A 12,378-nucleotide genomic window follows, 5' to 3' on the forward strand; every position below is an offset into this window, starting at 1 on the left:
TTCCCTGGGGATGGTCATGTGACAAAGGCCTTTTGTGGATGAGAAGGGGAATCCGTGCATTTGAGTAACCAGAAATGTCTGAGGCTGCAGAGTAGAGAGCTGGAGGCCTGAGGAGGGGCCCATACAGGATCCTACAGGAAACATTAAGATTTTTATCATCTCAAAACTCGGCCTGGCTGCAGCCTGGAGAACAGGACAATGAGGTGGGTTAGGGACCCAGAGCAGAGTCAGGGAGATGAGTGTATCAGGAGTGTGTGCAGTACATGGTCCAGGGACGAGATGATGTGGTTTGGTTTAGGGTGAAATAGAGAGACTTGGCCATATTTGAGAGCCACTCAGGGGCACATTTTGAGTTGGGTATTAGGGGCGGGGAGGGGAGAGGTGGATGTCAGGCTGCTTTGGTTTTTCAGGCTGTAAAATCACCTGGATTCTCACTATGATAATAAGGAATGCTAAGAGAGAACCAAATCTGAGGAGATGACTAGCCTGGACTTAGTTTTGGATTCTGAGAGCATTTTAAAATACTCAGTGTTTGCTGTAAGATCTGCCTCACTGAGCAGCCATTGGCTGGATTCAACCTCCTGTCCTGTTATCTAACAGGTAGCAGCAATTATCGGATAATCATTTTCTTCCTTTCTCTGCCTCTCACTTAGATGTGATGATGCCCAACTAGAAGGTAAAAAGGGCCTCAGGAGTGGAAGAAAAGGTCAACTGAGTTTACTGACCAGGTGGTCAGAACTGGGCAAGATTTGACCACAGATGGGCTGGAGGTGTGGTGGGCATGCAGAGTTTAAAACACAGTGTGGTATTGAGCCCTGCTGCCCCACAGCCTCCTGAAGCTTGGGGCTCAGTAGACTAGGTGGTTCATCATCCAGCATTTCTGCTCAGGTCATGTCTGGCAGCCCCAGGAAGGAAACCCACTACCCCTGCCTACCTTGGATGGGGTGCGGTGGTCCATCCCCATGGGCAGAACTACACATGGTCTTCATAGTGTTGTGTCTTCTTGTTTTCATGTGCTTTTCTATGTCATTTTTCCCATGTACAAAATATGAATGATTTACTGTGACTTTATAGGCCCCAGAAACCCCTCTATTTTATCTTAATCAGGAAAATGGACTGAAGCTCTTGTCTTTGAATGACTCCAATAGGATTGTAAATATTTTGAAAGCACGATAAGTCTTCAGTGACTTTCATATCCAGTAAAATGTGTCTCTGAAGTTATATTATTCACAAAACTGCTTAGGTTTTCCCCCACCAGCCACTGGGAAGTCAATCTTTTTGGCTGAAGTTATGACTTTGATATTTTCCCACATGATCTGTTCTGGGTCTGCACATCATCTGTATTTTATTTTCGGTCTTTTTTTTTTTTTTTTTTATCAGCCTGAGTCCTAGAAAAAAATCCAGCCAGCACTTCTTACACCTTTACAAGCTGGTTATGTGTTGGAATCTCACTTAACCCCTGGAAGATTGTGACATCTTTCCTCACTCAAACCTATTATTTGTGGAGAAGTATTGGGAATTTCTGTCCTACTCTGTACACACTGATGGTGTCTGGTATCACTGACTCAATGGACATAAGTTTGAGCATGCTCCAGGAACTGGTGATGGACAGGGAAGCCTGGCGTGCTGTAGTCCATGGGGTCATAAAGAGTCGGACATGACTGAGTGACTGAACTGAACACATGCACCCACTGAATTTTGAGTTTTTGTCTTGGTAACATATTTAAGCTGAAATTGGCATTTGATTCTGTCTAGACAAGATGTACAATATATGCATACAACTTTTTGCTTGTTGCTGTGTTAGCTCAGTCTATGTAAAGCTGTAGCAATGCAGGTTGGATGGATTTGAGGAGCCCTGTAATCTATTCCTTCCCTTACCCATGATTTGCTGACTCTGTACAAGGCTTGGTCTCTGTTGGAGTTGGAACTAGTGTCTGTAAGTGTGTGAGTGATGTAGTGTCTATATCTTCTGTGTGACATATAGGAGAATCCCTCATGGGATTCAGGGGTAGGGAGGACAGTGCCAGCTGGTGATGTCCTGACAGGTTCCCAGGAGGATTAGCTGTTGAGATGGACTGGAAGGGTGGGTGGGTTAGTACTCAGGGTGTCCAGGCAGAGGCCACCTGGGTAGTGTGGACTTAGGTGCTTATGGATCACTGGGGGATATTAAGTATGGTGGACATTCTCAGAGGTGTTGTAAAGAGATCAGGAGGGCCAGGGAAGGAACTAGGGAAAAAACCCAAGAACATTGTATCAGTATTTGAAATGATTAATAGTAAGTTAGACTCTGAAATTATGTTGCTTCAAGAGAAAAGGAAAATTGGGAGATGAATGAGCTGTGGCAGAAGAGACAAGAGCTGCTACATGACTGATAATGGGAGAGGTGATGTGGAGAGAGAACTCAGGCTGTGGTGATTGAGAGCCTGCAGAGGAGTCCTCAGACCACCGTCCATCCATCCTGCCCCTTGCTGGACACGGGCTCGGGGCAGGGAGGAGTAGCTGCGCCCCATGTTAGGTTCTCAGTGAGCCTGGATGACAGGAGGAGGAAACGAGAGGATCTTATCTCCTGACTGCTGGTCTTTGAGAGAAATGCAAGGGTACTGCTTTGTTTTTCCTGCACAGAAGCAGGTTTTCATTATCAGTTTTTGCCAATTGTTCTTTGGAAGAGGAAGATTGCAATCACATTTGTAGCTCTGTGGTGTGATAGATGAGAATGTCAAGGACTTGAAGGATGTTTATGATTTTAGGGGAGTAGGTTCCTATTCAAATGTTTTCTTTCTCAAACATCCCCAGAAGCTTTTATCAGTTGCCCCTGTGTTGGTAGGGATTTGGTTTGCCTCTGGGTCCTAGAATTGCCCATATTAAAGCTGCTTACAAGGATAGTTTGCTTTTCTCTCATGCAAGAGTCCTTGTAAGGCTCTATATTCTCTCCCTGGGGCTGCCTTTACAAAGTAACACAAACCACAATGCCTAGAATCAGAGAAGTATATTGTTTCACAGACCTGGAGGCTGAAAGTCTGAAATCAAGGTGTCAGCAGGGCCACAATCTCTCAAAATCCTGTAAGGGGGACTCCTTTGTCAGCTCTGTTAACTTAAATGGTTTCAGACAAACCTTGTTTTTCCTAGGCTTGTAATTGCCATCATTCCAGCCTCTGTCTCCATCATCATCTGCCTGTTTTCTGCCGGTGTGTCTGTCTCTGCATCTCTCTTCTTATAAGGGCACTAATCATGTTGGATTCAGGGCCCACCCTACTCCACTGTGATCTCACCTTAATGGATTACACCTATAACAACCCTATTTCCAAATAGAGTCACATTTTGAGCTAACTGGCATTAGGACATATCTTTTTTGTGGTGATACAGCTCTCCCCATAACAAGTCCCATGGCTAGTGTGAACCTCCGTGGTGTTGGGACTCAGACTCTTTCTCTCTTATTATGTTACTCCACTGCATGTGACCTTGACCCCACTGGCAGCCTCCAAGGCCCAGGCCGTGGGGTGGAGGAAGGTCCTGGTTGCTGTCACTCTCCACTGACCTCGATTTAGCCACATGGCTGTGCATATCTGCTTGTGAGGCTGGAGAGAGAGGCCCTCCTTCCAAAAAGCCACTTGCAGCCAAAATCCAGGGTTTGTTACCACAGAAGAATGAAAGCAGATTTTGAGGACAGTCAGCAGTCTCTGCCACACATTCATAGTTCTTAGGGGTGTGGGTAATGGAGGTGGTCTCAGTTGTTTACTCAATTTCTCTACCACTGTAGTTTCTTTCATTGAGTTATTAATACATCTAACATTTGCAGGGCAAGAGAGAGTTTTCTGGTATATGTATATGTTAGCTTTGTAGTGGTTCACAGGACTTGGTTTTATTCAGCTAAATCACATTGAATGACTGCTAACTGCTGTGAAAATAGCAAGAAGTGGAAGATGCAGCCATTCCTGTCGAGCTGGACAGAAGGCACTGACTAAAGAGAAGAGATAAGTGATAGTGAAAAGATGCTTGTGAAGTATTTTTAAGAGGTAGAAATTTAATAAGAACATTTTCTTTTTAGAATGATAACAAGTGGTAGTTAATGAAAAGCAGTGATATTGATTTAACACACATGAGAAAAGCAGAGTGGTCTTAAGTGCTCACATGAGGGTCATGACCCACAGTAGAGCCAGAGTTTTCATTCAGCATCTCTGCTGTAGGTCTTGTGTTTCCAGCCTGTCTTGTGCCACCTGATTGAAGAAGGCCTGGGAATGGCCTTCCTCTCTATGTTCCTAGCAGTGTCACATGGTGCTTGGTGCATAGTGGGATTCAGTAAATATGTATGGAATAATTTCCTATCAGCTCCCATGTTTATTGCTGGTAACACAAGACTAAAGCAATATAAATGTCCAGGTTCTAAATGTGTTGGATTTTAGAGCTATATTTTCTCCTTAGGGAAAAATTTGTACACTAAGAAATGTTAAGAAAGTTGCAGATAGACTCATGGCCAAGCACTCTATTTATGTCATATATACACATGCATATACACACATTATACACACACACACACACACACTCCCTTATATAAAGAACTCTATGTATACTATATGTACTATATTATGAATGTACATACTATATGCTGTAATAATAGTGTATATTATTCTATATATTAGTTTGTTCTGATGTGAACCAACACTTCAAATACAAATGGCAAAACAATTTGTAGGTTGTATAGATTTTTACTGCAAATTCCAGGGAAGCAATTATTTTTGTTTGTGTTTCATCCCGCAGACTAAACTGTCTATGTTTTTCCTTTTTCTGTAGAACTTTTTGTTACTTGATGAGATATCACAGCTCACCACTCAACTGCCATCAGATGATAAAACAATCGTGCACATGAAAGATTTTACTGCTTTTTGGGATAAGGTAATAAGTCCTCCATTCCTAGATCATGACTGCTAATAGATAACTGTGACATAGATTTATTGGAGAATTTTGAGATTTTACTCATGGTGTAAAATGTGACTTGCACATTTACTGAAAGTATGTTATAAAAGTTCTCAAAATCAGAGATAAAATTTGCAACTACAGAGATTATGTGTAAAATCAGCCTAATACATTTGATGCGTTCTCTATGTCATTTTCAAGAGAGCTTTCAACATATTAGCACATCTTGAACTTAAAGTACATATGTTTCTAATGTTAGAATTTACAGGACTGGAGAGACAAAATGGCAGAGCAATGTCAGATTCTGAAGCCTGAACAGGGAGGGAGCTCAGTGTCTGGCCCTGGGAAACTGTGAGGTGTGGGGACAGGAAGCTGAATGTATGTGGCTCATTATTTTGTTGTCATAACTGAGTGAAAGTAGTAACATAGAACTCTCAGTATCAGACAAGAAAGGAGTTGAGAAGCTTAAAAAATTTCTCATGTTTAAAAATCTAGCTTCTTATTGATTTGTATTCCTATAATATCCAAGTCTCCTTTTTAGTGATGAAAAATAATTGTCATTTTTTTAGTTTGTTAATGTTTTAGACATATTTTAGAATGTTTTTTAGTATGTTTATGTTCAAGACAACATAAATAGATGAAGAGATATTCCATGTTCCTGGGTAGGAAGAATCAATATTGTGAAAATGACTATACTACCAAAGATTCAATGCGATCCCTATCAAGTTACTAATGGCATTTTTCATGGAGCTAGAACAAAAATTTCACAATTCTTATGGAAACACAAAAGACCCCAAATAGCCAAAGCAGTCCTGAGAAAGAAGAATGGAGCTGAAGGAATCAACTTTCCTGATTTCAGATTATACTGCAAAGCTACAGTCATCAAGACAGTATGGTACTGGAACAAAAACAGAAATATAGACCAATGGAACAAGATAGAAAGCCCAGAAATAAACCCATGCACCTATGGGTACCTTATTTTTGACAAAGGAGGCAAGAATATATAATGGGGCAAAGACAGCCTCTTCAATAAGTGGTGCTAGGAAAACTTGACCGCTACATTGTAAAAGAATGAAATTAGAACACTTCTTAACACCATACACAAACTCAAAATGGACTCAAGACCTAAATGTAAGACCAGAAACTATAAAACTCTTAGAGGAAAACATAGGCAGAACACTCAATGAGATAAATCAAAGCAAGATCCTCTATGACCACCTCCTAGAGTAACAGAAATAAAAACAAAAGTAAACAAGTGGGACCTGATTAAGCTTAAAAGCTTTTGTACTTCAAAGGAAACTATAAGCAAGATTTAAAGACAATCTTCAGAATGGGAGAAAATAATAGCAAATGAAACAACTGACAAGGGATTACTTTCAAAAATATTTGAACAGCTCATACAACTCAATGCCAGAAAAACAAACAACCCAATCAAAGAGTGGGAAAAAGACCTAAACAAACATTTCTCCAAAGAAGACATACAGATGGCTCACAAACTCATGAAAACATGCTCAACATCACTCATTTTTAGAGAAATGCAAATCAAAATGACAATGAGATATCACCTCACACTGATCAGAATGGCCATCATCAAAAAGTCTACAAACAATAAATGCTGGAGAGGATGTGTAGAAAAGGGAACACTCTTGCACTGTTGGTGGGAATGTAAATTGATACAGCCACTATGGAAGACGGTATGGAGACTCCTTAAAAAGCTAGGAATAAAACCACCATGCTGCAGCTGCTGCTGCTAAGTCGCTCTAGTCGTGTCTGACTCTGTGTGACCCCATAGACGGCAGCCCACCAGGCTCCCCTGTCCCTGGGATTCTCCAGGAAAGAACACTGGAGTGGCTTGCCATTTCCTTCTCCAATGCATGAAAGTGAAAGTGAAGTCGCTCAGTTGTGTCTGATCTTCGCGACCCCATGGACTGCAGCCTACCAGGCTCCTCCGTCCATGGGAGTTTCCAGGCAAGAGTACTGGCCATACGACCCAGCAATCCCACTCTGAGGCATATACCCTGAGGAAACCAAAATTTAAAATGATACATGTATCCCATTGTTCATTGCAGCACTGTTTACAATAGGTAGGACATGGAAGCAACCTAGATATCCATTGACAGATGAAGGGATAAAGAAGTTGTGGTACATATACACAATGGAATATTATTCAGCTATTAAAAAGAACACATTTAAATCAGTTCTAATGAGGTAGATGAAACTGGAGCCTATTATACAGAGTGAAGTAAGTCAGAAGGAAAAATACCAATACAGTATATTAAAGCATATACATGGAATTTAGAAAGATGGTAACGACGACCTTATATGCAAGACAGCAAAAGAGACACAGATATAAAGAACAGACTTTTGGACTCTGTGGGAGAAGGTGAGGGTGGGATGATTTGAGAGAATAGTATTGAAACATATATATTACCATATGTGAAATAGATGACCAGTCAAAGTTCGATGCATGAAACAGGGCATTCACAGCAGGTGTACTGGGACAACCCAGAAGGATGGAATGGGGAGGGAGGTTGGAGGGGGTTTCAGGATGGGGCACACATGTACACCCGCAGCAAAAAGTTTCTAAAAAAGAAAAAAAAGTTAATGTTTTATACTTCATTTCTTCCCAGAGAAATTTTTTCATTTTGAAGATTATTGCAATAGTTTGTTCAGACTTTGTACTTTAAGTTTTTTGGGCATTTTACTGATGAACTGTAACCTCTCTTTAAAAACAAAAATTATCAGTTACTGACAATTTTCTTAACACTAAGAACATGTAAAGACATACACACACCCTTAAGTCTCTCAGGAATATGACCTGTAATTGGCATGGCTTCTCCCTCACACTGGATTGTGTGCTGTTGCATGTACCTCCATATTTTTTTGCTTTCTTACAGCAGAAGTACTTTATGGCCCCTGTTTAGCCAGGACAGGTAACGCATGTAACACATATTAAAATTGAGGTCTCATCACTCTGACCCACAAAGTCATAATTAATTTCTTAATTCCCTATTTTTTTTGTTGTCATTGTTGGTGTTAAATTAGAGCTCTTGTGAAGTTAGAGCTTTGGCGGGTATTTATAAGAGTTACTTTGCCAAGAAAGACTTCATCATACAAACTGACCTGCTTCCTTAGCATTACTGAGATTCATTCTTTATCAAATGAAAAGGGAGAGATAGTGGAGGTTTCAATTTATTAGTAGAGGGCCAGGCTAATCATGTACTTAAGCTGCCACATCGTGGAGATTAATGAAATAGTTAAAACCAAGGGTCATAATGAAAACATAAATGATTAAAAACTTCCTATATTGACTATCCTATTAAGTATATTATTTTAATAAGTTAGTATACATCATAAAATTTGCATTTCAAATTTCAGCTTGTCATTTCAACTGCTAAATTCTGTGGCTATCTAATACTGTGTTCATATGGATAGCTGGTAAAAGGAGCCTTCTAAAGGCAACTGAAGTTGTTTCAGACCCTGTAAGAGACAAGATTGGATGAAAAGTCCTGTAGAACACATTGTCTTAAAATAGGAAGGAGAAAAATGTGGGCTATGTTTAGCACATCAATGACTATTTTGTTATTTTCTCCATTTTCTGAAGTAATGTGTGTTACTTTATTGAAAGGGGCACATCTTTATAAACTTTAATTTGCAGGAATCAGAGACCCCAACCCTACAAGGCCTTTCGTTTACTGTCAGACCTGGTGAACTGTTGGTTGTGGTTGGACCTGTGGGAGCAGGAAAGGTAAGCCATGATACCTTGTTCAGCTTGCTGCAATGCCACAGCCCCTGTTAAATTCTCAGGGTTGAGGGACTTCCCTGGTGGTCCAGTGGTTAAGAATCTGCCCTCCAATGCAGGAGACACGGGTTGGATCCCTGGTCGGGGAACTAAGATCCCACATGCCTCAGGGCAACTAAGCCTGTGTGCTGCAATGGAAGATCTTAAGTATTGCAACTATGACCCAACACAGCCAAAAATAAATAAATAAATATTTTAAAAAATTCTTAAGGGTTGAGCCTAAAGCTGTGTATAACACAGTTTGAACTGGGCAAATCTAGAATCGCTTTCCTCCAGGTGTGTTCCATGGGACATTCGTTTTGCAAGAAGGTTTCACGGCCACATAAATCTGGGTAAACGCACACTGTGTTTTCCTTCTTGGTGCTTCATGTTGCACAGTTGGGAGCTGCTTGTCGGATGTTTGGACATCTCAGGGAAGGAAATTATTTATGTGACATCTATTCAGGACAGAATGAGACAGTGGGGACTTCTTTTTGTGACGGTGGTCCCTCTAGGAAGTCTGGAGGTTGTGAAGGCTCTTCCAGGAAGCTTTGAGCGTTTTCTCATATGACTTGACTTGATCCGCTCAGTGCACATGTAGTGAATGTGCAGCCATGTGCTGGAGCTAAAGAAACAGATGTGAGCGAGACCCTGACACGTCTGCCATCCAGAGACAACCAGGTTCTGGGGTGAGACAGATATGCAGGCAGATTATTTTAGCCCAGTGCGCTAGCACTGTGATGTGGGGACACAGACACACCACATCTGTGTGGTGTACAAGATTTGAAGGACATGTGTACATGCACTTAGTCTCTTGTGTTCTGTACAACAAAATACAGAGATCTAAACGTAAGTGTGTACATGAGAGGTTGATGATTTCTTCTGTGATGGACTTTTGCTCTTTGGACACAACTCACTTCAGAGTTCTTTTCTTTTCTTTTATTTTTTAAGGTTTTTAAAATAACATTTATTTCTTAAAAGTTAACATGTGCATAATAGGAAACCAAAAAGCACAAGAAGCAAAAAACGAAGTCATTCAGAATCACAAGCAGTTTACCATGACATGTCCTTCTAGGTCTCGTTTGTGTATCTTCACAACTAAGCATCCATTTTTATGTAATGAAGACCTACAGTTATGTATCATGCTGTTTCACACATCATGAATATTTACCATTTCAAAGTCCCAAAGCTATGAGTATTTTTTTTTCTTTTTTTAAATTTTATTTTATTTTTTAAACTTTACATAATTGTGAGTATTTGATAACCAAGAATACACTACACCAACTCAATCTGGAAAAAAAAAAAAAAAACGTAATCTTGCCTTTCTTGGCAACAAAAATTTCAAAGACAAAAATGGCAACAGGCCTCTAGATAAACATATTGGCAGAGCTATGATTAAAATACTACATTCCCTTAATGTTCAATTAAAATGAGACATAAAGCAACAGAGCACACAAAGCATAATAGTTCTAGGAGGGTTCATCATCTGATCTAAACTATTACGGTGTTAGCAAGGAGGTATGCTTCTGCTGAATTGTTAAACAATGCATTCCTATCTTTGGATATAGTTTTTACATGTAGCTTCTTAACAAGTATTTGCCAAGTGAAGGATACTCAGATGTAGGAACAGCTGCATAAACATCAGATGCAAGAAATACACATCCTGCTGGGCTGCTCTGCTAGTTAAGAATGTTAAACATTTTTATTTAGTCTTTGTTGAGTATAGCGCTTCATTTGGGGGAAATTCTTGGGCACAGTAGATTGTTATAGCATTTTATTAGTATTTCTTGTCAACTGTGGGTTTACATTGACCAACAGTGTTATTTTCAACTTTTTGGTTGCAACTGCCAGAACTATACATTATCCTGTTCTAAACACAAGCGTTCTATCATGTATCAAGCGCCAAGGTGGGGTCGTCTGTGCTGCGGGGCATGTTCCGTCCTGAGTGCTGCCTGTTCATGTGTGTGTATTGCCGTCTGTTTCAGTCATCACTGTTACGTGCTCTGCTGGGGGAGCTGCCCCCGAGCCAGGGGCAGGCCAGCGTGCATGGGAGGATCGTGTATGTTTCTCAGCAGCCTTGGGTGTTCTCAGGAACTGTGAGGAGTAACATTTTATTTGGGAAGAAATATGAAGAAGAACGATATGAAAAAGTAATAAAGGCTTGTGCTTTGAAAGAGGTAGGTAATGACTCCTAAGTTGGATATACTTGAATTTTAAATAATAATAGTATTGGTTTAACGTACAAGATTTGTTGAGAGTTTTTATTTATTTTTTTAATTTGAAAAATCTTTGTTGCTGATTATTTAAAACTGGTCTTCTGGGTAAATATGCAGGTATATACATTGCTGTTTTAATCCTGATGTGATAACACTCACAGAATGCCTTTTTTTTTTTTCCCCTTGAGGGGATCAGTCCATTCTATGAAGTTTCATTCACTTTTAACAATTATAGAAATTTCTAAAATAGCAAGCACAGTGTAATGAATCCTCATGTACCACTCCCAGCTTCAGCCAGGATCAGCCGGTGGCCGGTCTTGCTGCATCTCTACCCCTGTGCTCTGCCTGCCCCACCCCCAACCTACATTATTCTGGAGCAGATCCTAGACATCATATTAGTTCATCTGTCTACATTTCATTAGTTTCGTCTAAGAGAAAAAAAATCTTTTCCCTTTGGAAAAAAATCACCACATTATTTCACCTGAAAAATAACCCAAATTCCTGAATGTCATCAACCTTCTAATCTGAGTTTACATGTTGTTAGACATCCCACTGAGAAATCTTGTTCACTGTTGTTGGAATCAGATTCCACATAAGGTCTGTCCATTGTGCTTGGTTGTTGCCTCCTCGATCCCTTTTAGTCTGTAGGTTTCCCGCGTTACTTCATTTTTAATTTATAATTTATTATTTAAAGAAAATAGAATGCTTATGTTTCTTCTTAATACTGTATCATTTTGTTGGAGAAGAGATTATTTTCAGAAAGGGCATTGATTTTCACAGAAAATGGCAAAGTGAAATGTTTAACTCTACATTAGGATTTAGATGAAATTAGTGAATGAATGAGGAAAACTAAACTTATCTGATAGAATATAATTTGGCAGAAACAAAGAAAAATGTAAATACTGATAAATAGTTTGTTATTCTCTTGGATTATAAACATCAGTGAAAAACAGTTTTAAAGGGCTCCCCCTGGTCTCTTCAGGGCAGTTTGGACATCTGAATATTCTTTTATACAGTGAGGAAAAAGCTGGGACAGACTTTCAAAGGTTTGGTGTTAAAGGCTGCAAACTCTCTTTGTGAGGAAATAGTAATTCTGCTTGAACAATGGCTTGAACACCATAGACAGTATCAGGTGAGCAGCATTTTATGATAATGTGGACAGAACAGAATTATTCATTTAATGGCTGCTATTTCTTTCTCTTGGGCTCGCGTTAATGGGAGATTGTGCTTTTGCAGAAATGATGTGAAGTTAGGAGGAATGAGCTAGATTTTTATTAAATGGTACATAGACTGGGTAAGAAAAGAAGAGGGGAAACAAATGTGAAACAGTGAGACAATAGCTCCTATTTATTCAGAGTTCATGTGCAAATCATTTTTGTATCTGTCTCTCACACGTGTGCATGCACACACATAAACAGGAAACAGTTCAGTTCAGTTCAGTCGCACAGCCGTGTCCGACTCTTTGCGACC

General features: G+C 40.0%; 2 protein-coding genes across 2 annotated transcripts in view; both read left to right on the top strand.

Moving 5' to 3' along the window:
• The window catches only part of LOC123328868 (ATP-binding cassette sub-family C member 4), a gene marked incomplete in the record, with an annotated part of 1,148,417 nt that overhangs the window by 729,278 nt on the left and 406,761 nt on the right, over nucleotides 1-12,378 (top strand).
• LOC102398340 (ATP-binding cassette sub-family C member 4) overlaps nucleotides 1-12,378 on the top strand; it is an 84,879-nt gene that overhangs the window by 51,762 nt on the left and 20,739 nt on the right. The window contains exons 9-11 of the mRNA XM_045162439.1: nucleotides 4,789-4,890; nucleotides 8,570-8,659; nucleotides 10,678-10,869. Coding sequence (XP_045018374.1) covers nucleotides 4,789-4,890; nucleotides 8,570-8,659; nucleotides 10,678-10,869 — 384 coding nt within the window. The remainder of the gene's footprint in view (nucleotides 1-4,788; nucleotides 4,891-8,569; nucleotides 8,660-10,677; nucleotides 10,870-12,378) is intronic.

Source organism: Bubalus bubalis, chromosome 13 (assembly GCF_019923935.1).
Source record: "Bubalus bubalis isolate 160015118507 breed Murrah chromosome 13, NDDB_SH_1, whole genome shotgun sequence".
Classification (NCBI taxonomy): Eukaryota; Metazoa; Chordata; class Mammalia; order Artiodactyla; family Bovidae; genus Bubalus; species Bubalus bubalis.